Source organism: Pongo pygmaeus, chromosome 21, assembly GCF_028885625.2.
Source record: "Pongo pygmaeus isolate AG05252 chromosome 21, NHGRI_mPonPyg2-v2.0_pri, whole genome shotgun sequence".
NCBI classification, from domain to species: domain Eukaryota; kingdom Metazoa; phylum Chordata; class Mammalia; order Primates; family Hominidae; genus Pongo; species Pongo pygmaeus.
In genome coordinates, this window is record NC_072394.2 from 37,120,681 (window position 1) to 37,148,037 (window position 27,357).

Below are 27,357 nucleotides of genomic sequence, written 5' to 3' on the forward strand. Positions count from 1 at the left end.
TCTAAGAGAAATGGGAAGTGCATGGAAGGGTTTCAAGTTGAGTTGGAACATAATCATCATTTAAAGTTTAAAAATATGCCTCTGGCCAAGCACGGTGGCTCACGCCTGTAATCCCAGCACTTTGGGAGGCCCAGGTGGGTAGATCACCAGGTCAGGAGTTCAAGACCAGCCTGGCCAACATGGTGAAACACCATCTCTACTAAAAATACAAAAATTAGCCGGGCATGGTGGTGGGTGCCTGCAATCCCAGCTACTTGGGAGGCCGAGGCAGGAGAATTGCTTGAAACTGGAAGGTGGAGGTTGCAGTGAGCCAAGATCGCGCCACTGCACTCCAGCCTGGGCAAAAAGAGTGAAACTCTGTCTCAAAAAAAAAAAAAAAAAAGAAAAGAAAAGAAAATATGCCTCTAAGGCTGGGCATGGTGATTCATGCCTGTAATCACAGCACTTTTGGAGGCTGAGGCAGGAGGATTGCTTCAGCCCAGGAGTTTGAGACCAGCCTGGCCAGCATGTCAAAACCGCATCTCTACCAAAAAAAAAAAAAAAAAAATACAAAAATTAGCCAGGTGTGGTGGTGCACACCTGTGGTCCCAGCTACTTGGGAGGCTTAAGTGGGAGGATCACTTGAGCCTGGAGGGTGGAGGCTGCGGTGATCCATGATCGTGCCGCACTGTACTCCAGCCTGGGCGACAGAGTGAGACCCTGTCTCAAAAAAAAAAAAAAAAAAAAAAAGACACAGCAAAGGCCTGATCTGTGTGACTGTGGATTTTTTACCAGAAAACAATAAACTATATAAAAATTTAAAAACAGTAACAACCACGTCGGTGGGTGTGGAAGTCAGTAGTATGTACGAAAAGGTCATTAAAGGCTTCTTTGAGGTCGTAAAAGTAGAAAGGGCCTGATCCAGTTCATTGTACAGATTGGGAAAAATAAAGCCCAGAGGAGCAGTGCCAGGCCCAGGATCACACAGCAAGTCAATAGCGGCACTTGGCCCAGAAACCAGGGTTCTCACTATCGGCCTTCTATACTAACGGCCTCCTGGTCCTGGGCTGGGGTCTCCCGTGAAGCCCACTGGGAGACCCATATACCAGCTCCCTCCTCAGTCTGAGACCCAAGTATTGCAAGGGCCCAAAAGAAGGATTTGGATTTACATAACGCCCTGAGGACAGATTTCTGAAACCCTTACTTCCTGTCCCCTACTCACAAATACCCACGATTGTAAAAGCTATCCTGTAGCAACAAGACCAAAATGTAAACTTGGCCTAAAACTGGAAAGCTGTAGATAGGCTCTTGCCCCTCCAGCTTTCTTTCTCTGAATCCCTCTCACTCCCCAGGAGCCACACTCCCTACAACTGTGCATCCAGGCCTCTCATCCCCTTCCCCCAAATATACACACATTTCTCTGCTCTGAGAAAGGAGATAGGTTTGCTTGTTGTTTCCTGGTATCCATTCCCCCTTTCCCTGACATCCATTAGAAACTCAAAGATGGCTGGGCGCGGTGGCTCATGCCTGTAATCCCAGCACTTTGGGAGGTCGAGGTGGGCGGATCATGAGGTCAAGAGATGGAGACCATCCTGCCAACATGGTGAAACCCTGTCTCTACTAAAAATACAAAAATTAGCTGGGCATGGTGGCATGCACCTGTAGTCCCAGCTACTCAGGAGGCTGAGGCAGGAAAATCTCTTGAATCCGGGAGGTGGAGGTTGCAGTGGGCCGAGATTGTGCCACTGCACTCCAGCCTGGCGACAGAGCGAGACTCCGTCTCAAAAAAAAAGAAACTCAAAGATTTGCTGAATGAATGAATGAATGCGCAAATGAATGAATGAATGAATATCTCTAATTCCTTTCTTAAAACTCTTCACTGGCTTTCCATTACACTAATTTAAGAACCATAATTCTGAGGCCAGGCGCAGTGGCTCACACCTGTAATCCCAGCACTTTGGGAGGCCAAGGCGGGTGGATCGCTTGAGGTCAGGAGTTCAACATCAGGCTCAAGGCTTAGACATCCCAATGATAACTGAGACTTTGAGCTTTGACTCAGAGGGAAGCACAAGGGCCAGTTCCAGATGACACCCTAAGGCTCATCTTAGGGTGGAAGTCTAAAGTGGTACAGCATTTTGGGAGAGTAATTTGACAGCATCTGTTAAATTTGAAATGTACATACCTATCAATCTTGCAGCTGACTTCTCTGAAAACTATTCTGTATATCCAAGGATAGTCACTGTAGCATTAATTGTGGCAGCTAACATGGTGAAGCCCTGTCTCTACTGAAAATACAAAAATTAGCTGGGCCTGGTGGCATGCTTGCAATCCTAGCTACTCGGGAGTCTGAGGCATGAGAATCACTTGAACCCGGGAGGCACAGGTTGCAGTGAGCTGAGATCGTGCCACTGTACTCCAGCCGGCGTGACAGAGCGAAACTCTGTCTCAAAAGAAACAAAATAAAAAGAAAGCATATACTCCAAGCATTATCTATTACAAGTTGCCTTAGTCATTTACTTCACACTCCTGCGGGCTTCAGAATACTTTGCAACAATCTTTACTATCTCCTACTGGAGCGTACAGCTCAACATTCTTTATAGCCACAGGGTTTTATAGACTTCACGTCATCATTGGCTCAACTTTCCTGCTGCCTTCTATGCCAACTACAATTTCACTTTATATCTATTCACCATTTTGGATTTGAAGCTGCTGCTTGATACTGACATTTTGTAGATGTAGTATTGCTATGCCTGTACGTTTCTGCCTATTGATGAAGATCATGTTCTTTTAGTATTAAACAGTACAGTTGACTTCCAATCAATTAGTTTATATATAGGAATCCTGTGTAGCCTGCAATGGGGTTGTGGGGAGCAAGGCAGAAGCGGCCACTCCAGAGAGGATTTACATTTATTTCTTCCAGGCATCTGAGAGATCACTTCAGAGTGGGTCGCTTTTTATATTAATTTCTCAGCTGCGAGATTCCCAGCCATGCAGGTGATGCAAATGTGAACGCCAGACTCATGGAGGGTAGGCATGTGGTTTCAAATTCTCAGATTATTTTCCCTCCTACCCAAAGACCAGGTCAAGATGGACACATCTTTTTTGTCTCCCTTTGCTAGTAGGTGTTTGTTTTTCCCCTAGTTTGTTCTTTCACTGTGGGTGTAGCCCTTCAAGGGTCCTAGATTTATCAAGGGTCTCAGTTGCAACCTCTAATTTCATATAAGCCCAAAGCTTCAACTCCCCAAATATTTGTTTAAAAACACAAGGTATTGCAGATTCAGTTGTGCATTTTAAAGGATGTTTGTTATTTTTATTTCCAGCATCTCCTTGGGTTGTGTAGCAGGAAGTTCCTGATATTGTCAGAAAAGGAAGTCCAACTCAGTATTTGGTACAACTGTCTGTTTACGTGTCTATTTTCTCCATGAGTGTCAAGCTCTGGGAGGTCAGGAACTAAGTCTGACTCATCTCTGGGACAAAACACCAGGCCCAAGATCTGGCACAAAGTAAATGCTCAGTGCTTTTGTTGATACTGAACCTCCACTTGGTCACTTCTAATGATGGAGAGCTCACTTTCTCCCAAGGTGGCCTCTTTCCTTTAGAGAGGGTGTGTGACCTGAGTGACCACCGGGCTAATGAGGGACAGCCTGCCCCTCATTTATGTACAACCTTCCCAATACTCAGCTTGTCCATCCAGATTCTGCAGAAGGGGGCTGAGGGCTTAGACATCCCAGTGATAACTGAGACTTTGAGCTTTGACTCAGAGGGAAGCACATGGGCCAGTTCCAGATGACACCCTAAGGCTCATCTTAGGGTGGAAGTCTAAAGTGGTACAGCATTTTGGGAGAGTAATTTGACAGCATCTGTTAAATTTGAAATGTACATACCTATCAATCTTGCAATTCACTTCTCTGAAACTATTCTGTATATCCAAGGATAGTCACTGTAGCATTATTTGTGGCAGCAAACAATTGAAAACCATCCAAATGTCTGTCAATAAGAATAACTAAATAAATTCTCTAAAGTCAAGTCATACAGTGGAAAACTGTGAGCCTTTTATTTTTGTGTTTTTTGAGACAGGGTCTCACTCTGTCGCCCAGACTAGACTGCAGTGGCGCCATCACGGCTTACTGCAGCTTCAACCTTCTGGGCTCAAAGGATCTTCCCACCTTAGCCTCCCAAGTAGCTGGGACTACAGGTGCACACTACTACACTTGGCTAATTACTTTTTATTTTTATTTTTGTAGAGATGAGGTCTCACTATATTGCCCAGGCTGGTCTCAAACTCCTGGGCTCAAGAGATCCTCCAACCTAGGCCTCCCAAAGTGTTGGGATTACATGCGTGAGCCACCACACTTGGCCTATTTTTTTTTTTTTTTTTTTTTTTTTGAGATGGAGTCTCACTCGGAGTCTCGCTCTTGTCACCCAGGCTGGAGTGCAGTGGCGCAATCCCGGCTCACTGCAACCTCTGCCTCCCAGGTTCAAGTGATTCTCCTGCCTCAGCCTCCTGAGTAGCTGGGATTGCAGGCACCTGCCACCATGCCCAGCTAATTTTTGTACTTTTAGTAGAGATAGGGTTTCGCCATGTTCGCCAGGCTTGTCTCAAACTCCTGACCTCAGGTGATCCAGCTGCCTCAGCCTCCCAAAGTGCTGGGATTACAGGTGTGAGCCACCATGCCCGGCATGTTTTTTTTTTTTAATAAGGTAGATCTATGTATATTGACATAAGTAGAATTCCAAGACATGTTGCTGTCAGTCTGTAAGACAGAGTGTATAATATCAAGAAAACAGACAAACCTATGAGCAGTGTAAAATTGGTACATCATGTAGGCTATTTGGTAATATCAGTCACCTTTTTTTTTGAGATGGAGTCTTGCTCTGTCACCCAGGCTGGAGTGCAGTGGCGTGATCTTGGCTCACTTTAACCTCCACTCCCGGGTTCAAGCAATTCTCCTGCCTCAGCCTCCCGAGTAGCTGGGAATACAGGTGCGCGCCACCACGGCCAGCTAATTTTTGTATTTTTAATAGAGATGGGGTTTCGCCATGTTGGCCAGGCTGGTTACAAACTCCTGACCTCAGGTGATCCACCTGCCTTGGCCTCCCAAAGTGTTGGGATTATAGGTGTGAGTCACCGTGCCCGGCCTAAGTCAACTTTTAAAACGCTATTTAAACTTTTAAAATAACCTCAACTGACTAATCCCCACAATAGATATTTATATTACAAATAAATATGCAAAATAATGGGTAAAAATATTGTCACATTGTTTGTAATAACAAAATATTGGAAACAAACTTTTTCTCCTTATGAGACTGGATATATAGAGTGCATCTATTTGATGGGATACTATGCAGGTCTAAAATAAAATGAGGCTGCTCTCCATATCGATATGGAAAGGTCTGCAAGATAGAGTATGAAGTGATGAAAAAACAAGGTGCAGAATAGTGTCTCTATGTTTATGAAAAATACATGTATTATACGTTGGATTTTATTATTTTTTTATAATTAATTTTTTGAGACAGCATCTCACTCTGTCGCCCAGGCTGGAGTGCAGTGGTGCATTCATGGCTTACTGCAGCCTTAACCTCCTGGGCTCAAACAGTCCTCCCACCTGAGCCTTCTGAGTAGCTGGGACCACAGGGCTACACCACCACACCCAGCTAATTTTTGTATTTTTTGTAAAAACAGGGTTTCACCATCTTGCCCGGGCTGGTCTCGAACTCCTGGGCTCAAGTGATGCTCTCGCTTCAGCCTCCCAAAGTGCTGGGATTACAGGCATTAGCCAACACGCCCACTCTGCATCGGATTTGAAATGCATAGAATTCCTCTGGAAGGAATCACAGGGAACCGGAATTGGTTACCTCCAGGAAGGAGACCAATAATTGGGAATTGGGAAGGGAAGGACACCTGCTTTTCACTGTACTCCCTCTCCCTGTTGAAGTTTTGTAATTTTGAACTATTTCCTTACAATTAAGTAAGGAAGTAAAAAATGTTAAACCATAATCGTAAAACTGGAAGCAAAACAAGCTGTACAAAACAAAACACTTTCTATATGTACATATACATGTTATGTAGAAAAAGAAAAGGATACACTTCAAACTGGTGGCAGTGGCAGAAGTTCTCTGGGACTGGATAACGAAGGGTGGTCAAGGGTGACCTTGACTTTGTGTTTTTGTTATTGTTGGGTTTTTTTGTTTGTTTGTCTGTTTTGAGATGGAGTCTTGCTCTGTCGCCAGGCTGGAGTGCAGTGGCACGATCTCGGCTCACTGCAACCTCTGCCTCCCAGGTTCAAGCGATTCCCCTACTTCAGCCTCCCAAGTAGCTGGGACTACAGGCGTGCGCCACTACACCTGGCTAAATTTTTGCATTTTAGTAGAGATAGAGTTTCACCATGTTGGCCAGGATGGTCTCGATCTCCTGATCTCGTGATCCACCTGCCTCAGCCTCCCAAAGTGCTGGGATTACAGGCATGAGCCACTGCACCCGGCCTGTTTTTTGTTGTTGTTGTTGTTGTTTTTTAACATATAGTGTCTCGCTCTGCTTTTTTTGTTTGTTTGCTTTGGGGTTTTATGTTTGTTTGTTTTGGAGTTTTTTGTTTATTTGTTTTGAGATGTCATCCAGGCTGCAGTACAGCGGTGCAATCATGGCTCTCTGCAGCCTCAATCTTCCAGGCTCCAGCAATCCTCCTACCTCAGCCTCTGGAATAGCTGGGACTACAAATGCATATCACCACGTGTAGCTTTTATTTTTATTTTTATTTTTTGTAGAGACAGGGGTCTCATCATGTTGCCCAGGCTGGTCTTGAATTCCTGGGCTCAAGCAGTCTTCCTGCCTCAGCCTCCCATAGAGCTGGGATCACAGGTGTGAACCACCATGCCTGGCCTTGCTTAGATTTTTATATAATATTTCTGTTAATTGTTATTTTTATTTATTTTTTTTTTTTTGAGATGGAGTCTAGCTAGCTCTGTCACCCTGGAGTACAGTGGCATGATCTTGGCTCGTTGCAACCTCTGCCTACCGGGTTCAACTGATTCTCCTGCCTCAGCCTCCCGAGTAGCTGAGATCACAGGCACCTGCCACTACACCCGGCTAATATTTGTATTTTTAGTAGAGATGGGATTTTGCCATGTTGGCCAGGCAGCTGGTCTCAAACTCCTGACCTCAAGTGATTTGCCCACCTTGGCCTCCCAAACTGCTGGGATTACAGGTGTGAGCCACCATGCCAGCCTGTTACATCATTTAAAATCCATTTTAATCTTTAAAAGTAGGCTTCAGGTGGATGGAATACAACCACAGTCTGGCAAAGGAATGAGGCTAACTCTCCTCCTTCTGAGGGAAGGATTCACGTTGTGCTCTTTGTCCCACTTGCCTTCCCCAAGGACAGCCTGGCTCAGCGGAGGCACCGGGGCTACTCCTGGCATCATTCCAGAGAGCCTCTCTTGTCACCTCTTACCCACTTGGCTCCCTATCACCAGTGTTCTGGGCTGGGCTGAGAAGCAGCACAGATTGACTATCAGATTGTATCTCCAGAAGCCCCATCGATGTCAGGTTGGGCAGAGCCAGCCCAGGAAACATGGAACGTCTGCCTCTGGCTTCTCACCTCTTTGTTCTCCTATGAAGCCCGGCTTTTTTTTTTTTTTTTTTTTTTTTTTTTTTTGAGACGGAGTCTTGCTCTGTCGCCCAGGCTGGAGTGCAGTGGCGCAGTCTCGGCTCACTGCAAGCTCCACCTCCCAGGTTCACCCCATTCTCCTGCCTTAGCCTCCCGAGTAGCTGGGACTACAGGCGCCAGCCAACACGCCCGGCTAATTTTTTGTATTTTTAGTAGAGACGGGGTTTCACCGTGTTAGCCAGGATGGTCTCGATCTCCTGACCTCGTGATCCACCCACCTCAGCCTCCCAAAGTGCTGGGATTACAGGCGTGCGTGAGCCACCGTGCCCAGCCCGCTTTTTTTTTTTAGATTTTGGCAGTTACTTGGAATATTCTTTCCCTTTGATACTCCACTACCTTTTTCCTCATACCCCAATTTATATTTCTGTCTCATCTCATTCAGTGGAGAGGAGGCATCTGAAAAACCCATCAACTAGATGTGTAGGGATTTAATGTTCCTACATTAATTGTATTTTAGGAGGCATCTAAAAAGGATGATGTTTAACTATGAGGAAAGACACAATAATGATGGAATTCCTGGCACCGGTGGAGAAGAGATCCTGAGGCAGAAAGGCCTTGCTATCACTCTTCAGTCATGTTGATAGGCAATGCCACAAAGGGCTTAAGAACATGGCACTGAGGCTGGGCACCATGGTTCACGCCTGTAATCCTAACACTTTGGGAAGCCCAGGCAGGAGGATTGCTTGAGCCCAGGAGCTCAAGACCAACATGGGCAATATAGGGAGACCCCGTCTTTATACACAACAACAACAACAACAAAAATTAGCCAGGCATGGTGGTGCATGCATGTAGTCCCAGCTAATGGGGAGGCAGAGGTGGGAGGATTGCTTGAGCCCAGGAGGTTGAGGCTTCAGTGAGCTGTGATTGCACCACTGCACTCCAGCCTGGACAACAGAGTGAGACCCCATCTTAAAAAAAAAAAGGCCGGGCCCGGTGGCTCACGCCTGTAATCCCAGCACTTTGGGAGGCCAAGGTGGGCAGATCACGAGGTCAGGAGATCAAGACCATCCTGGCTAACATGGTGAAACCCCGTCTCTACTAAAAATACAAAAAAATTAGCCGGGCGTGGTGGCGTGCACCTGTAGTCCCAGCTGCTGGGGAGGCTGAGACAGGAGAATGGCATGAACCCAGGGCCAAGATCACGCCACTGCACTCCAGCCTGGGTGACAGAGCAGGACTCTGTCTCAAAAAAAAAAAAAAAAGAATGTGGGCACTGGAGCCAGGCTGCAGGCTGACAGATTCGTATCTGTCACTTAGCAGCTGTTGAACCTTTGACAAATAACTCAACCTGTCTGTGCCTCAGTTTCCAAATCTGCAAGATGGAGATAAGAGTAGCTCCTTTATAGGACTGTTGTGAGGCTGTAATGAGATATTACATGAAAAGCCTGTAGTCCCAGCTACTCAAGAGGCTGAGGCCGGAGTACCACTTGAGCCCAGGAGTTCAAGTCCAGCCTGGGCAACATAGTGAGACCCTCATCTCTAATTAAAGAAAAAAGAGAGAGAGATTTAATCTCTCTGTAATCCCCACCACTTTGGGAGTCTGAGACAATTGGATCCGTGGAGCCTGGGAGTTTGAGACCAGCCTGGGCAACATGGTGAAACCCCATCTCTACTAAAAATACAAAAATTAGCCAGGCATGGTGGCTTATGCCCATAGTCCCATATACTCAGCAGGCTGAGGCACAAAGAACTGCTCGAGCCCAGGAGGCAAGGGTTGCAGTGAGCCAAGATCACACTTGGGTAACACAGCAAGACTCTTTCTCAAAAAAAAAAAATCAAAGGGCCTCCGATCTGTGCCGACCACTCCTTAAAATCCCTTTGGTTCTCACCAATCTCTCATATCCCACCACTGCCTCTCAGTGGCCTTCACTCACCAAACCTGTTACTCTTCAAAAACTGTACCCCTAGGCCCTTTCCCTCAGGCCTCGCTTTTTTTCTTTTTTTCCTCTCACCTCTCCATCCTGTCTCTGTTACCCTGTTATCTCAGTTCCATATCTCAAAAGCCTAGAAAGGCAGACAAGACAGAGCTCTCCTTAAAAAGCGATGGGCAGGCCAGCTGTGGTGGCTTACGCCTATAATCTTAGCACTTTGGGAGATCAAGGCAGGAAGATCACTTGAGACCAGGAATTGGGCAACGTAGTGAGATGCGGTCTCTACACAAAATTTTAACAATTAGCTGGGCATGGAAGTGTGTGCTGTAGTCCCAGCTACTCAGGAGGCTGAGGCAGGAAGATTGCTTGAGCCCAGGAGTTCAAGGCTGCAGTGAGCCATGATTACACCACTGCACTCTAGCCTGGGTGTCAGAGACCCCATCTTTAAAAAATAAAAAAAGTGAAGGCCAGGCGCAGTGGCTCACACCCATAATCCCAGCACTTCAGGAGGCCAAAGTGGGAGGACTGCTTAAGCCCAGGAATTAAAGACCAGCCTGAGCAACAAAGTGAGATCTCATCAAAAAAAAAAAAAAAAGAAAGAAAGAGAGAGAGAGAAAGGAAGGGAGGGAGGGGGAGAGAGAGAGAGAAGAGAGAGAGAGAAAGAGAAAGAAAGAAAGAAAGAAAGAAAGAGAGAGAGAGAGAGAAAGAAAGAAGGAAAGAAAGAAAGAAAAAAATAAATTAGCCAGGCATGGTGGCACAGGCTTGGATAATGTTTTAAAAATTATTTGTATAGAAGGGGTCCCACTATGTTGTCCAGGCTGGTCTTGAATTCCTGGCCTCAAACAATCCTACCTTGGCTTCCCAAAGTTCTGGGATCACAGGCGTGAAGCCTGTGTGTATCGATTTTCTATTGCTGTGTAACAAACAATCCCTCCACAGACCTAGGGGCTCATGACACCACCTGTTTATTAGCTCACAATTCTCTAAGTCAGAAGTCTGGGCACAGCTCATATGGGTTCTCTGCTTGGGATCCCACAAGTCTGAAATCAAGGTGTTGGCCAGGTGTGTCCTCATATGGAGGCTTGACTAGAGAAAGATCAACTTCCAAGCTCCCTCTGGATGTTGGAAGAATTCATTTTCTTGTGACCATATTAGTGAGGCCCTATTTTCTCACTTTCTCTTGGCAGGGGACCACTCTCAACTCTCAGCTTGTAGAGGTCCCTCTTGGGTCCTCCTCTTGTGGCCCTCTCCACATGGCATTTTGGTCCTTCATGGGAGCACCAGCTGCTCGAAAAAACGATTGTGTTAGGTAAAAATACTGTACATTTTTGAAATATGCACCAATTGTTTAGCTCTGTGATTGTGGGCAAGTTTCTTCAAGCAGCCTGAGCCTCAATTTCCTTATTTGTAAAGCTGGGAAAACAACGATGCCCATCTTGGAGGGTTACAGGCACATAGAAAAACAAATATAAGCTGCTCTTTACATTTGTTCTTTTTTTTTAATATTTTAATTTTATTTATTTTATTTTTTTGAGACAGAGTCTTGCTCTGTCGTCCAGGCTGGAGTGCGGTGGTGTGATCTCGGCTCACTGCAACCTCCGCCTCCTGGGTTCAAGCGATTGTCCTGCCTCAGCCTCCCAAGTAGCTGGGATTACAGGTACACACCATCACGCCCAGCTAATTTTTGTATTTTTAGTAGAGACGGGTTTTCACCATGTTGGCCAGGCTAGTCTCAAACTCCTGACCCCAGGGCATCCACTGCCTCCCCAAAGTGCTGGGATTACAGGTGTGAGCCACCACACCAAGCTTACATTAGTTCTAATGAATAGACAGGGTCTAGACACAGAGAGATGAGATGAGTGAGGGGCAGGGTTCCCTACATGGAGAAAACTGCAAGAGCCAAATCCTGGAAGCAGGAAAGCTGGTGGTTTATTTGCGAAGGGGGTGTGTGTGCGTGTGTACAGAGAACGCTGAAAGAGTAGGTGAACACAGTTTTGCTTATCCTTTCAGTCAGAATTTACCGGATGCTTACTGTGTACCCAGTACCATGAAAGGGTACCCGGCCAGCAGTGTGAATTCAGCCTGGAAGTGGGAGGGAGCCAAGGAAGAGCTCTGAGTTGGAGAGGGAAGTGGTCTGAGCTTTGAGAAGTTTATCTGCTCCTAGCAGAGTGGTTGACTCAGCAGGAGGGAACCCCCTTCTCTTCTGCACCCTCTCCTCCCTAGCCTCAAAGCCTGCTAAGGACCCAGTTCCCAAGCAGAGACCCAGGAGGGAGTTGCAGAATCTGGCCCTGTCTGGGCAAGACAGACAGGGTGCGACTCCAGATGCCAGTTCCTTTCTTTCTGCTCCTGGATGGCCCCAAAGCTATCCCTTCTCACCATGGTGGTCAAGGAGGGATACAGCAATTTCTCTTTTAAATGTCACACGTAGGGCTGGGCACGGTGGCTTCTAATCCCAGCACTTCAGGAGGCCGAGGTAGGAGGATTGCTTGAGCCCAGGAGTTCGAGACCAGCCTGGGCAACATAGGAAGACCCCTGTCTCTAAAAAAAAATTAGAAAAATAAAGTTCTAAATGTGGGAAATCATGCTGGGCACTCAACTACAGCAGCTCACTTGGGTACTTGTCCACACTCACAAATATAGCCCTGGGACCCCAAAGTCACTGTCCCACCCTCACACCATGGGCAGATGGACTCAAACTAAGCCAGGCTTTTGGCTTTCTGCCACTTGCCTCTTCTCTCTGAAATGAATCCTGTCCTGATCATCACCTACTTGCTGACAGGGCCATTAAACGCAGTTCACACAAACAAGCCACGATGCCTTGAGGTTGAGACTGGGAGGTATGTTAAGGGAGCATGGAGCCAGCCATTCTGCAGATGGGGAAACTGAGGCAAAGAAAAAGGAAGTGACTTGCCCAGGCTCAGGCAGTGAGCCCAGGACAGACCAAGACTGAAATCTGACAATCAGCCCAGGGTTTATACACATACACACACACACACACACGCACACGCACACGCACACGCACACACTCCACAATTTGAGTTACTCTCAAATTCAGACATCTGTGGGTTGAACAACAAAGCTTTTTTTTTTTTTTTTTTTTTTTTGAGCCAGTCTTGCTCTGTTGCCCAGGCTGGAGTGCAGTGGTGCGATCTCGGCTCACTGCAACCTCCACCTCCTGGATTCAAGTGATTCTCCTGCCTCAGCCTCCCGAGTAGCTGGGATTAAAAGCACCCGCCACCACTCCTGGCTAATTTTTGTATTTTTAGTAGAGACAGGGTTTCACCATGTTGGCCAAGCTGGTCTTGAACTCCTGAGCTCAAGTTCTGTGCCGGCCTTAGCCTCCCAAAGTGCTGGGATTACAGGTGTAAGCCACCACACCTGGGCCACAACAAAGCTTTTTGAATAGAAGTTCTTGGAATATGGCCTCTTGTTAATGTGTAGGCTCATCTGTTGGGGGAATTTGGGGATTATGCCTGCTCTAGCTGGCTTTACCAATTAAATGTTTTCCCCTCTCTGTCTCAGTTTTTTCACCGGTAAGATAGGAAGAATTTATTATCTATGTCAGAGGGATTCCTCTCAGCCTCACTCTCTATCTCAGGGCGGGGGGCGGGGGGGGGCTGGGAAGGAAGGGAGTGGTGAGCCAGTTCTCCAGCCAAGCACACAGACTGGCCCATACCCGCAAGTACACACAAGGTCCCTTGAGTGACACACCCAGGCTGACACATCACTTTAAGGGGGCAAGGAGGGGGGCAGGCAATGGGAGTGGCAAGCCAGTGGGGAGCCCCCAGGTGAGGGCAAGCACCAGGAATAGAAGGGTGGCCTCTTTTTTTTTTTTCTTTTTTTTGAGATGGAGTCTTGCTTTGTTGCCCAGGCTGGAGTTCAGTGGCGCGATCTCTGCTCACTGCAACCTCTGCCGCCCGGGTTCAAGCAATTCTCCTGCCTCAGCCTCCCAAGTAGCTGAGACCACAAGTGCATGCCACCAGGCCTGGCTAGTTTTTTGGTATCTTTTAGTAGAGACAGGGTTTCACTATGTTGGCCAGGCTGGTCTCGAACTCCTGACCTCAGGTGATCTGCCTGCCTTGGCCTCCCAAAGTGCTGGGATTACAGGCGTGAGCCACTGCGCCTGGCCTGAAGCGTGGCCTCTTGACCTCCAGTCCTGCAGCCCATGAAATTGGGCAGGTACTCACACCTGGGCATGGGTTAGATGGGCATGGGTCCCTATTAACTCTGAGTATGAACTCATGTGCACGTGCGTATATGTTTATATATGGATGCCTCCATTGTATGCACAGATACCCATGATTATCCATGTGTGTGCATAGGAATGGCACCCTCTGTCTGATTGGAAATGAGACTCCAGAATTACCCCAGCATGATGTTCACTGCCTTTTTTTTTTTTTTTTTTGAGACAGTGTCTCCCTATGTTGCCTAGGCTGAAGTGCAGTGGCATGATCACACCTCACTGCAGCCTCAACCACCCAGGCTCAATTGATCCTCCCACCTCAGCCTCCTGAGTAGCTGGGTCTTCAGGTGCAGGCCACCACACCTAGCTAATTTTTGTATTTTTAATAGAGACAGGATTTTGCCATGTTGGCAAGGCTGGTATCGAACTCCTGGGCTTAAGTGATCCTCCTGCCTTGGCCTCCCAAAGTGCTATGATTACTGGCCTGCACTGCCACGCCCAGCTCTGCTGCCTCTTTTTACAGCCTGCCGGCCCAGACCAGAGTCTCAGAATACTAAGCCCACTTTCTGGGGCTAGGGTCAGTAAATAGCTTTGCTGCTGTATGATTCTAAGCAAGTATCTTGACCTGCATGTGCCTCAGTGCACCTCAGTTTCCTCACCTATAAAATGAGGGGTTTGGATGAGTTGAGGTCTGAGGCCTCCTCCAGCCCAGGTAATAAATCTTTGTAGTGGACAGGAGGAATGGGTCCTAGGGGTTTCAGGAGGGGACTTCCATGGGTACCTCTGACTCTACAGAGAAATGGAAGACTGAGATCTGACTTAGCAGCCTAGAAAGACTTAGCAGCCTAGAAATGGGGTTCAGCTAATTCTGGGAACACAGTCTGGTCACTTACGGTACCAGAGTGTAGCCAAGAGTCCCCTTTTCTGGGCTTGGGGAACCAGAACCATGTGCTCAACAGACCATTGCCTGTACACAGGGTAGAGAGTGCAGGTGTATACTCCTGAACCAACCACCCTTCTTTTTTTTTTTTTTTTGAGATGGGGTCTCACTCTGTCGCCCAGGCTGGAGTGCAGTGGCACAATCTCTGCTCACTGCAAGCTCTGTCTCCTGGCTTCACGCCATTCTCCCGCCTCAGCCTTCCGAGTAGCTGGGACTACAGGCACCCGCCACCATGCCTGGCTAATTTTTTTGTATTTTTAGTAGAGGTGGGGTTTCACCATGTTAGCCAGAATGGTCTCGATCTCCTGACCTCTTGATCCGCCCACCTCAGCCTCCCAAAGTGATGGGATTACAGGCGTGAGCCACCGCGCCCAGCCCCCAGCCACCCTTCTTAAGCTTCAAGCTATAACAACTGAGCCTGCGATGAAAGTCTACTCTATGCCAGACCCCCACAAGCTGGGTGGGGGCAGTACAAGGACAAAGACTCTGCCCTTGGGATGCCAACCATCCACTTGAGAAGACACATACACATACAATGAGTCATCATCACTTACTGTTTATGGAACAAATAAATGACTGTCCATCAAGGTAGCCATCAACTCGTGGGTAGGGACAAGGAAGGCTACCTAGAGGAAAAAAGGGTGAGTAGAATCTCTCTCTCTCTCTCTCTCTTTTAAGAGACAGGGTCTGGCTGTGTCATCCAAGCTGGAATGCAGTGGCTTGATCATAGCTCATTGTAACCTAAACCCAAGTGATCTTCTTATTTCAGCCTCCCAAGCAGCTGGGACTACAGGTGCATGGCATCCAGCTAATTTTCTCATTTTTTGCAGATAAGTGGTCTTGCTATATTGGCCAGGCTGGTCTCAAACTCCTGGCCCCAAGCAATCCTCCTGCCTTGGCCTCCCAAAGTGCTGGGATTATGGGTGTGAGCCACCACACCTGGCCAAGTGGAATCTTGAAGACAGGAAAGATCTGGATTTCAGAAAGTTCTGAAGAAGGCATTCCAGGCAGGGGAAACAGCTTGAGCATAAGGGTGGAGGTGGGAGAGTGCTGTAGAGTCAACAAGGAGTTTGACTTTAGCACAAGATGTGTGTAGGAGAAAGGGAGGTGAAGCTGGAAAGAACTGGGGCTGGAGCATGGGGGGCATGAGTGCTGTGTTAGGAGTGTGGGGCTTTAGGAGCCACATCAGGTTTTAGAACAAACAAGTGGCTTGACAGGAGAGACGTGTTAGGGATTATTTAGTTAAAGTCAGCAAGTAGGTCTGAAAGGGTATGAGGTTAGCAGGAAGTGGCTGTGATGGGCAGAGGCTCAGAGTTGCATGGAATGAGGACACTTTGGGTATAACACTCCAAGGGCCACAATGCCACTCCCCTCTCCACCCCTCAGCCTTGGGTTATTTTTTTCTGGCTTCTTCTCCTGTCGCTAGGGTTAAGGAGTCCCTTGGGGGTTTCAGATGAGGCTGGGACAGAGTTTTATCACTAGAGCATTAACCTCTGGCCTAGGTCACCTCCGGCCTCCTTTTGGGCTAGGTGGGCAGTTCTCGGACCCTCCCCCACCAGCCCTGCTCTGCTGACCTAGAACCTCTGGCCCTGGAGATTCTGATATGTGTATTTGTGGTCTCTTCTCAGGCATCTCCCAGGCCACTGGGAGAGCTGGGGCCTAGAGCGTGGCGTGGGCGGAATCCTGAGGGCAGAGAATTTGGAAGAATCTTACAATGGCAGCTCTAGAGGGAAGCCTGGATATGTTGTTTGACAAACTGAGACCCAGAGAGGTAACATGACTTGAGGTCACACAGCAAGTCTAGGGCACAGTCAGGACTGAAAGCCAGGACTCTGGGGAGGCTGAAGCGCCCTGAGGTTTAGACCATCTGGTGCATGTAGAGAATGGAGAGGGTCAGGGCTGGGAGCTATGGGTTCAAATCCTGGCTCTGCCATTGACTATACTTTTGTGACCTAAGAAAGTCACTTGAGCTCTCTGTTTCCTCAACTGTAAAACGGGACAATATCTACCTTTTGGGTTGTTGTGAAGATAAAAAAAACACACCCATAGCACAGGTCGTGGCACACGGTAAGTGTGCCAATACATGTCAGCTAGTGGTATGGTGGTGCAATAGTAGGTGCCTAATAAATGTTGAATGCATTGTTGAACATGAGTTCACACGCTAACAGTGAGATTGTGAGACTCAGCTTTCCCACGTGTAAATCAGGACTCATAATCAGTCCCTGTCCCGCCACTTCTGTACAGCCCCGGTAGCAACGTAGATTAAATAAGGTATGTAAACGTTCAAGCGCAGAGCTGTCTCAGATCAATGTTTACTCAGCCCAGGGCAATTCCTCTCCAAGTCCTACTCTGCGAAATTTCACATCAGCTTCACTAACTTCTCTATATTCCCAGATGCTCCCCCGGAACCGGGGGTTGGGGATGTCCCTCTTCTCTCAAGCCCGCCGAGCTGAGGAAAAACGGGGTGGGAAAGCAGAAAGTGTGTAGGGCTGAGGAGGTGAGCCAGAGGAGGGAGGGAGAGCAGGGAGAAGGGCAGTGGGGAGAATGGAGGTGCACGGACGTGGTGTGGATCGAGAACAGGGTCCGCATCGGGGGACTTGGATATAGGATGCAGTGAAAGGATTTGGGGAGCAGTGGGAGAGGTGAGGGCGCTGCGATCCGGGAAGAATCAGGAAAATGAGGAGCCGGTAGGAGGGAGTGGAGATCCTCCTCGCGAAGAGCTCGCCGCGGCGCAGGGCTCCCAGCTCCCCGCAGCTGCTTCCCCGAACACTCACCCTCCAGGTTCCGAGAACGTTTCCCGGCCCGAGCGCCCAGCCCGCAAACCGGGAGGGGAGGGGAGGGGAGGGGAGGGGAGGGGAGAGGAGGGGAGGGGAGGGGAGGGGAGGGGAGGGGAGGGGCGGGACGGGGGGAATCCGCAGCCCGGGATTGGCCGCCGCCCCGCCAGCCGGTGACGCGAGGCGGGCGGGCCCCTTTGTGACGTCACAATCAGCTGTTTGAACGTTCCAATTTGTGCCCTGAGCCCCGCCGCAGCGGCCGCACAGACTCAAAGCCCCGCGGGCGAGCTCAGCAGCCCGGAGCGACCGCGGCCCCGCCGCCTCCCCCGCGAGTCCCGGCGATGCGGCCCGGCCTGTGAGCGGCCGGCGACCCTGGGACGCCCCGCCGCACAACTACCTCAACGCCGCGTCGCCCCCCTCCCGCCCCCAGGTGAGTCCCGACCCGGGTGGGCCTGGGGGCTCCCCTGCCACGGACACGCCCTGCGCCCCCCGCGCCCGGGCCTTTGTCTGTCTCCGCCGGCGGCCGCCGGGGCCGCTTTCCCGGCTCCCGATTGGTTGCCGCACGTCCGGTAGACCATGACGTAGTTCTATTTGCATATGACATTGAGACGTCACCAAGGCCGGCACCGCCCCCACAGGCTCGGGTCGCTTGTCCTCCCGTGACCCGGTAGCCGCTGTGTCGGGGCTGGGCCCTGGGTGAGACGCTGCAATCCAAAGGGGGCTGCAGGGGTTCGGCGATTTTCTAGGCTAATCCAGGGGCTGGGGTTAGGCCTCTGATCCCCTACTTTCTCTTTGCAACCTGAGAAGGAGTCAGACGGCGCTGCTGGGCCTAGGTTGAGGGGGTCGTCAGGAGTTCAGGGCTGCCTGGGACTCCAGGTGGTTGGGACGGCACCAGATGGTGGTGGGATCCCCTCCCTCCGGCTCCAGACTCCGCCCCCAGGGACTAACAGAATAACATCCTCCTAATCAATGATTTGTGTGCAGCACCTTAGCTGATGTCACTCTCAGACCCAAAATGAGGGGTCTTAGACCCCAGTGCATGGAAGGGGCAACAGGCCCAGAGAGGAGGATTAGCTCACTCGAGGTCACACAACCAATTAGAGTCATCCTCACTGAGTGACAGATGCATTATTAGCCAGGAGCAAAGACATAATAGGGGCTCAATACAAGTGGTAAGATACACATCCTCCTTCCACTGGGGACCCGATCTTGGGCTCAGCCTCATCACAGTTTGATAGGCTCCTAGGTCTCCTTACTCCTGGACCTTTTTCCAGGGGATCTCTGGAGACTGGTTCACCTTTTGTGGTCCTGACCCCTTCTGTCCTCACTGTACCTTGGAGTCCTAGAGTCCAATAAAATCGCTGCCTCCCAGCTGTTTGGATCACAGAGAGGTGAGTCATTGGCTGCCTCGGGGTGTCTCCAGGGCTGATGTTGGGGTGGAGGGTGGGGTGAGGGTTCCCTCTATTGGCCCTTTACCTCCCCAACTTCCTAGGTTGTCAGCTAGGAAGGGCCTGACATGGCCTAGTGCAGACAATTGCAGGTGTTTTGCTGCTCCCTCCTCACCTCTGCCCACAGAGAGTATAGGAGAAGGGATAGGATAAGGAGAGTTTCTGACTTAACAAGTGGATGGGCCTAGAGGCTGAACCAGGAACTCCATTCCTGCCAGGAGTTTGCTCAAGGATAGGCTGGGGGTAGGGGTGGCTTAGGGCACAAATGCTATTCTGGGCAGAGCTGCTGTAGTTATTAAAGGGAATGGAGCAGAACTGAGAATGTGAGAACCAGGAAGCTGGTAGGGCTCGGAAAGGAAATCTGGGAGGCTCCCCAAGTGGTCAGGAGAGGGGGCAGGCACTGGCTGGCTGGTGCTGCTGTCACTCCTGGCTGTCACTGACTTGCTGTGTGACCTCAGGCATGGAGCTTTTCCCCTGAGCCTCCCTCCCCTAAACCTATCTGAAATTTGAGGAGGCACAGTGCAGGCTCTGGTACACAGTGGGTCTTCAGTAAATGCATGCTAAATCTTGGTGCCAGTAACCCCAGACCCTTTTGTAGCTAGGCGAGGGGTGGTGTGGCTAGATCAAGGTCTTTTTCACCTCCCTGTACCCCTGCATCATTGTATTCTTGGGGATTGTTTGCTGAGTCTTTCCTGACTGTGTACACTCTGGACTGGATGCACAGTAACGTGGGACTAGGTCTGCCCTGCCACTATCTAGCCATGTATTTTTGGATAGATTTATGTCATCTTTCTGATCATCAGATTGTAAAATGGGCTGGGTGAATATGATGGTCCCTGAAACAGCTCTTAACTTCTCTTTCATATTCCATGAAGTAGTAGGTTCTTGGAAGGAGGATGTGCCTCATCAAGGCCTCGATATTCCCTTCCTTCAAGAGGGGCCAAACTTTCTGGGCTTTTAGTAATGGAGTCACTAGCTCCCTGTGGCTACAGATGGGTTGGGATACGTGAATTGTGCTGGGTGGACACTAGTTGGGGGTGGCCCCACCTTCTTAATCCCTGTAGATCTCCCACCCCCATCCCACCAGGGAAGCCAGCATCTTAAGCCTGCTGTGAGTCTGCAAATGTGGAAATATTCTCTGGGTATGGAAGTGAGGTGATTCTGCAGCAAGTGTGAAAACATTCCCAGGGAATGGGGGAGGTAGCAATAAGCATGGCAATACTGCAGGTGGATTAGCAGAAAGAGGAGAAATGCCTTCAGGGAAGTCTGGACATGCCCCCAGGAAGTTCTACAGGAAGTGTGGAAACACCCTTAGAGAATGGTGACAAGTGTCTCAGCAGCAAAACTGTTGAGCATCTTTAGGGAACAGGTGTGGAGAGTCAGTCAGGCTTCAGGTGGTACTGGGGGAGTATGGCCAGCAGCCCCCAGCCAAGCTCTAGTCCTGAGGTAGGCTTGCATGGGGAGGGGGTAGATCTAGAGCTACCACCTTGGTGTTTCCATTTCTGCAGTAGGGGGCCTCCCTCTTCATCTTCACCCAGGGAAGGATTGGTTAAAGGATTACCTGGGTCTGGGTCCAACCCTCAGTGCTCATCCTTAAGGGCCCCTGGAAACTGACAGATCCCTCCCTCCATCATCACCTCCCACTGACCTGCTGTCTCCCTGAGCCCAAGCAACCTGATCTTCCTCCTACCCCGGGATGCTGCCCTTGAACAGGAGCCCGGGAAAAGGGGGTCAGAGGGGGGAGGGCCTGCCGGCATGCCACCTTTACACCTCATATGACAGACACAACCGAGGCGTGCCAAATCACATGGTAAGATGGTAGCAGTTCTATGGGATTTCTGCTGGCCAGTGCTTTTCAAACCACACAGGCTCCAGGAGTGGTTCTTAATCTCTGGGGTCAAAGATTGCTGTTTAGGAAATCATGATGAAAACCAAGGTCCTTTTTCCCAGAAAAATACACATGGACCATGACCCCTGGCCGCCAAGTTGAAAATATCAAATTCAGACAGACACCCAGAAAAGGCAATAGAATATAATGATTCTGGGTGCTGCCTCTGGAATCTGATTGTGTGGATTCAATCCCACCTTTGTCTCTTATTAGCTCTGAAACTTTGCGACAGTTAACTTCTCTGAGCCTCAATTTCTTAACTGTAAAGTAAGGATAGTAATTATCCACTTCCTGTAGTTGTTGTGAGGATTACATGAGGTAATATAGGTAAAGCTGCTTAGTATAGTGCCTGGAACATAAATGTTAGCTATATTATTATTATTATTTTGAGACCAAGTTTTGCTCTGTCGCCCAGGCTGGAGTGCAGTGGCATCTCGCAGGTTCCAGTGATTCTCCTGCCTCAGCCTGGGATTACAGGCACCTGCCACCACGCCCAGCTAATTTTTGTATTATTAGTAGAGACGGGGTTCACTATGTTGGCCAGGCTGGTCTTGAACTCCTGGCCTCAAGTGATTCACCCACTTCTGCCTCCCAAAGTGCTGGGATTACAGGCGTGAGCCACTGTGCCCGGCCTAGCTATATTATGATGATAACAAGCAGACAATATGGGCAATTTCCTCCCTGCCTGGAGAACTCCTATTTACTCCTCAGAGTCCAGCTTGGATGTCCAATTCTCTGGAGACCTTCCCTGGCAGAGCTGTGTCATGTGTCACTCTTTCTATCTTCCTAAAGCACCCTGTAATAATAACTAATTTATTAGTTTGTTGAGTGCTTACCATATGCCCAGACATAGTTCTAAGCACTTTGTAAGTGTTTAGCTCATTTAGTTCTCCCCCCTACCTTTTTTTCTCATTCAATAACTTTGGTATAGCTCATTTAATTCTTATTAGAGCCTGGAGGAGGATACTATTATTAGCTTCTTTAATTCTTATAAGAGCCTGGAGGAAGGTACTATTATCATTGTCTTTTGACAGATGAGAAAACTAAGGCACAGATAAGTTAAATAACTTCCTAAAATCATACAGAAGATAAAAAAAAAAAACCTGGATCTGAATGCAGAAAGCACATCTCCTCAAAGCGTCCGCACACATCCCCGTCGTGTGTACCCTTCTTCCTGCTCTGGGGGTGATATCTTCTGTCCCCTGCCCCAGGTCAGGAGTGGGGTGAACCTCAATCAGTGGTGGCTCTCACGTCCTTCTATGATTGCCAGGTTTTTGCACTGCCATAGGGCGCCCCCGTGAGGCGCTTCGCCCCCCACCATGTTCCAGCGCCTCACCAGCCTCTTCTTCAGCACCCCCTCGCCCCCCGAAGACCCCGACTGCCCCCACGCCTTCGTGTCAGAGGAGGATGAAGTGGACGGCTGGCTCATCATTGACCTGCCGGGTGAGGCCTGGGTCTGTCTCCTGGGCCTGTGAAGTCATTCTAAGGACAGATGGCCGAGCAGCGGAGGGGAAGGGCGCTGCTGGGGGACGGGGGAGTTCCCCAAGCCTACTGGAGGTGGGGTCACGGGGCCCCTTCCCATGAAAGCCGGGGCCCTCTCCTGGCGGCCCAGGAGAGGCCGCACGTCAGGTCCCCTAGGGCAGCAGGGCGAGACTCCTGGCCCGTGGGTGCCCCGGGGCGTTGCGGACGGGCTGCGGGTCTGACTAACGATGCCCTTTCTCTCCCCGCCCCCTTGTCCGTGTGTGTGTGTCCCTCCTCGCTGCTCCCCTCCTCTGCACGGCTCCCATCCCGCGCCCCGTAGACAGCTACGCGGCTCCACCCAGCCCCGGGGCCGCCCGTGCCCCCGCGGGCCGCCCTCCGCCCGCGCCCTCCTTGATGGACGAGAGCTGGTTTGTTACCCCTCCTGCCTGTTTTACTGCAGAGGGGCCTGGACTCGGTCCCGCCCGCCTCCAGAGCAGCCCCCTGGAGGACCTCCTCATCGAGCACCCCAGCATGTCCGTTTACGTCACCGGCAGCACCATAGTGCTAGAGCCCAGGCCCCCTTCCCCGCTCCCGGACGCGGCCCTGCCTGACGGCGACCTCAGCGAAGGGTGAGGCGGAGCCTGGAGGCCCAGGGAGACGGATCTTGGAGGCCAGGGTCCAGGCTAGGAGGCTGGGGGAGTGGGGCCAGGAGCCCGCCCCGCTCTCAGGGGAGTAGCGGCCTTGGGAGGGTTGCCGTTGAGACAAAGTGGGGGGCCGGTGGGCCTCCGGGCGAGGCTAGAAGCGGGCCAGAGGACGGAGGGGCGGGGCTTGAGAGGGAGGGGCGTGGCTAAGAGGCTGGGGCCGGGGTTGGAGGCTTGAGGAGCGTAGCTGGAGCGCCTAGGGAGTGGGACTTAAACAGAAAGGCAAGGGTGGAATAGGGGGTGGGGGTCCAGTCTTCCCCGAGATCCAGTTTACTGTTAAGGGCTAGAACCGAGGAGACACCTCCGGGTTGGTACCCACAAGAAGGGCGTCGGGCACCCCAATCTGAACAGCAGACACAGAACTGCGCCGAAGCAAGGGTGGGAGATGGCAGCGCCCTCTAGCCCCCCCGGCCTGCTTACCCGGCTTGACCGAGCTTGGCTCTGTCCTCACAGGGAGTTGACGCCCGCCCGCCGCGAGCCGCGGGCCGCGCGCCACGCCGCTCCTCTCCCAGCGCGGGCGGCGCTGCTGGAGAAGGCGGGCCAGGTGCGGCGGCTGCAGCGGGCCCGGCAGCGGGCAGAGCGCCACGCGCTGAGCGCCAAGGCGGTGCAGCGGCAGAACCGAGCCCGCGAGAGCCGTCCGCGCCGGTCCAAGAACCAGGGCAGCTTCATCTACCAGCCGTGCCAGCGCCAGTTCAACTACTGAGCGTCCACCGGCCGCGCCGCGAACCCCTTGCCGACTCCTGATCCCTGTCGGGCTCCTCCGACTCCTCGGGCTGGACACCGAAACCTCCCTTCTTAAAGCGTGTGAGGTTGGGTGATAGCCGTTCCTTCCCCGACACCCTCAATTTCCCCATCTCTGATCCTCTAATCTGCCTCTGAACCCATTCACCTTTCACCCTCACTCCTTCTGGCCCCCATACCCAACATCTAATCATCCATGCCCCCTACTCCTGACCCCTCCATCCTTTCTTCTCTGGTCCCCATCCCTGTCTCTCCCCTTCACCCTTTCCCTCCAGTCCTCTACCTCTGGCCTGCCCCTATTCTGAAAGCTTCTTCCAGTTCCTGATGTGGCTTATTCCCCACCTTCAACTCCCACCTTACATGACTCACACTATCCCATGGTTGGCATTACACTCACTCCTGTTCCCTTATTCTTCATTCCCAGTAATTCCCTACCAAATGGTGGGGACCCTGAGCCCAGCTCTGACCAGGTAGAGCCTGTGCAGCTTGGGCTGCTGTCATTGCCCTCTAGTAAGGGCTCAGGGTTTTGCTTTTAGTCTCCTCTTCCTTCTGCCTTGGGGGCGGTACTCTGTGGAGCTGCTTAGGCCTGGAAAGGTACAGTATGTAGAAGAGGACTGTGAGATGTGAGTTAGAGGGAGAAGATGGAGGGAATCTAGGGAACGAGGCAGCCTACTGGAGATGTGGACAGGACAGACACGTTGAGAAGCTGCAGGGAGCAGGGCACCAAGGGAGTGTGCACTGTGCTTGCTCAGGGAGGCCAAACCCTGCTCCCAGGCTGAAGCCTGGAGTCTGCCCCCACTTCCCTTTTCTATAATCCACCCTTCTGCAGGCCCTGAAATCTGAAGGGCTTAGTTAGTACCTTGCCACTCTACCCCCGACATGTCACCCGAGTAGAAGCTGGGCAAGGCCCCACCATCCTGGCCATCTGTTCACAAGCCCAAGGTGCTAGGACATGCAGGCCACAGGGCTTCTAGGCAGGGAAAGGGCACACACCCTAGGTCAGAGTGCAGAGCAGTGATGCTGGAAGACACACCATGGGGTGAAGCCATCCCAAGACTGACAGCTCAGCCTTCACCTTGCCTCTGGCCTTGTATTTCACACCCTGCTCAATATGGCTAGCCAGCAGTCCTGAGTAGGAGTCCAGGACTCCCACTGTCCCAATCTGCAAATTGTTCCTATCCAGGTTCAGGGCCTTCAGGGGGCCTCTTCATTTTCTCCCACAGGCCTCTCTTTCTTTCTAGGTTGCTGGGGAGAAATGGGTACCCTATGGTCCCCCTCCCCTTCTCCTCCAGTAAGTACCTGGAAGAGGGAACCTGAATTCCTGGGGGAGATAGAAGAGGCAGGGGCCACCAGCCTCCCCTTTTTGTGGTGAGACTGATTTTTGGGCTCAGACACCAGCAACAGCCTCTTGGGATGCCCCGAGTTGCTTCCCATTTCCTTTTTCTAGCCGTCCTTTTCTAGTGTGTGCTCACTCTTCCTTGGAACTTTTAAGACTTCTTGGTACATATGAACATAGGTCCTCCCCTCACCCCAACTCTATGTTTCCAGGCCTCACAGCCAAGCTGAGGCTTGGAGAAAACTCTGCATTCCCATGAGGGCAAAGGCAGCTGCCCTCCCTGACCCTATAGCCCCAGGCCTCATGGGCGGTATGTGGGGAAGGGATGGGGTATCCCCATGGATGCTGGGATGAGGACAGAGGAAGACCTGATGCGGTCTCCTATTCCAGGGAATAAGCCAAATTAACACTAAAAACGGATCAAAGTTCCCACACCAGTTCACTAGGGCCCCAGTAGTTGACAGCCTTGCTCCTCTCCCAAGTTCTCCTTCAGAACCTAGTTGCTTTTATTCTTCCAGCTACCACTTGGGCACTTCACAGCCAGCCTAGGGTCTTTGGCACCTCCAAGAGCTGAATCTCCCTCCAACCCTTCTTGCCTACTCCTCACTGCCAGCTGGGACCTAGGCTCAGTCCTGTGTGGTGCCCATGATCCTTCTGGTGGGGGAAGAGTTTAAGTTATAGGGCATTTGGCTCAAATTTTAAAAGGCCTTTTGTTTACCTATATTTCTGGAGGCTCCTGTAGTTCTAGAACACAATCTCTCACCTGGTTGGTTGCAAGGCTCATATTTTTTTGTACCTTTCCTATAGATTCTGTAGCATTTGAGTGTGGCAATATTTTAATTGTGTATAGATTTCTAAGAACCAACACTACTCAGTCTCCTGCTAGTCGGACTCCTGAAGCATCAGCCCTTGTCATACTGTATTGACTGTGTACGTGCCTTTCACCTTGAGCATGCTTCAGGATTTTTTTTTTAAACCACAGAACTTGAATACATGAGGGAACCAGAGTTCAAAGTCCTATGCAACCTTAGGAGGGGGTTAGAGAGTCTGTTTTGATTGATGTTTTCTGAGGCCCTAGAGGAGTTTGTACCAATTTGTGAGTATTAATGTCAGTACTACCAGCACTTTGCCAAAACTGTGTCAGAGGGACCCCTGTTTCTAGAGTGAGTCCCAGTTACATCAAAGAGTGACTTCCAGTTATTCCCCAGTAAGTCTGAGTGGTTCCTTCAAGCTGGGTGTCTTTCCAGCCTTTGCCAGTCTAGCCCCAGCAGGGCACTGTGTGTGTATGAATGCAGTTTGGTGCTGTTTTAGAGTATGCCTGCTCCCCAGCCCCCTGCCTGGAACCCTCTGAGCAACTTGCTCTTACCTATAATGTCTTAGGTGCAACACGGACCCCACCAGAGCTCTTGGATACCCCCCTAGATCCATGTGGCTTTATGTGAGGGGACTGAATGCAGACACACCATAGCCCCCTTCTACCACTTTCCCTCTCACCCTGCCACCTAGTTCCACATGGAACCAACAAGTTGAGTACATCCCTGTTGGGTGTTTTGTGTTGAGACTGGCTGAAATGAGGAGACTTTGACCATGTGACGTGTCAACAGACTCAAGGAAACAACCACCTCAACTGAGTCATGTGGCATGCCTGTGTATGTGTGTAACAGAATTCTGATTGTTAGACTGTAATGCTATTCCTCTATGGGAGAAAAAAATTAATATAAAGAAAAACAAATAAAAATCTATTTAAAGCACATGATCCTTTCTGCCTGAGTTGAGCTTAAGTATGAGAAGCACCTTGTAATCTTAAGCACAGTAGTGGCATAGGATATTATGATAAAGCTGGCTTTGGTTCTGGTGTGTGTGTCATATGGGAGAGGAAGAGGGGAGATAAGCTTACTGGGAACAGAGCCAGACAATGGGGTCTGACTCATAAATGACTACTTTTAGAGGATCCTTATAATGCAAGACACATACATGAAGACAGCTGAAATAGAGATGAGAATAAGAGCATGACAGAATGACCAAACTCATCCTTTTGGTCTCAGGCACTGGGTTAGAGCAAGGGCAAGTAGCCACTGGAGGGGAAATGATGAAGTCTAACCCTGGGGGAGATGCAGCAGAAGGCTGAAGCCCAGGATGAGACAAGGCCAGGGCCCCAAGCATCAGAGTCTCCTGAAAGTGGCAGGTAGGGTGGGGCAGAAGCAGCAGGCTTTGGAGACTACACACATTTTGAAGCAGGACAGCCATAGTGAAATGTAGTGGACATCTCTGAAATATGTAACACAAAATGACTCCTTTAATTTGAGAGCTGCTCTAACCACAGAACTAAAGGTGGAAACCTGACCTAAACTGGACTAGATTTTTTTTTTTT

At 50.3% G+C, this 27,357-nt stretch overlaps 1 protein-coding gene across 4 annotated transcripts; it reads left to right on the top strand.

The window, feature by feature from the left end:
- Positions 1 to 17,610: 17,610 nt before the first annotated feature.
- Positions 17,611 to 26,739, top strand: TP53INP2 (tumor protein p53 inducible nuclear protein 2). 4 transcript variants are annotated; one of them, XM_054466733.2, is made up of 5 exons: positions 17,611 to 17,841; positions 18,686 to 18,802; positions 22,018 to 22,190; positions 22,549 to 22,837; positions 23,363 to 26,739. In XM_054466733.2, the coding sequence occupies exons 3-5, from the start codon at positions 22,067 to 22,069 to the stop codon at positions 23,610 to 23,612; spliced, it is 663 nt and encodes a 220-aa protein (XP_054322708.1). In that variant the 5' UTR covers positions 17,611 to 17,841; positions 18,686 to 18,802; positions 22,018 to 22,066; the 3' UTR covers positions 23,613 to 26,739. The 4 variants fall into 4 exon arrangements, with proteins under 4 accessions (XP_054322708.1, XP_054322712.1, XP_063515221.1 ...); XM_054466737.2 differs by having other exon boundaries at positions 22,669 to 22,837; XM_063659151.1 differs by lacking the exon at positions 18,686 to 18,802 and having other exon boundaries at positions 17,616 to 17,841.
- Positions 26,740 to 27,357: the final 618 nt, after the last annotated feature.

Excerpts from the sequence above, each read along its gene's own strand:
- TP53INP2 (XM_054466733.2), top strand. The coding sequence starts at position 22,067 with ATGTTCCAGCGCCTCACCAGCCTCTTCTTCAGCACCCCCTCGCCCCCC. Across the intron at positions 22,191-22,548 it reads GCTCATCATTGACCTGCCGG|ACAGCTACGCGGCTCCACCC; the intron begins GTGAGGCCTGGG and ends CGCGCCCCGTAG. Across the intron at positions 22,838-23,362 it reads GACGGCGACCTCAGCGAAGG|GGAGTTGACGCCCGCCCGCC; the intron begins GTGAGGCGGAGC and ends CTGTCCTCACAG.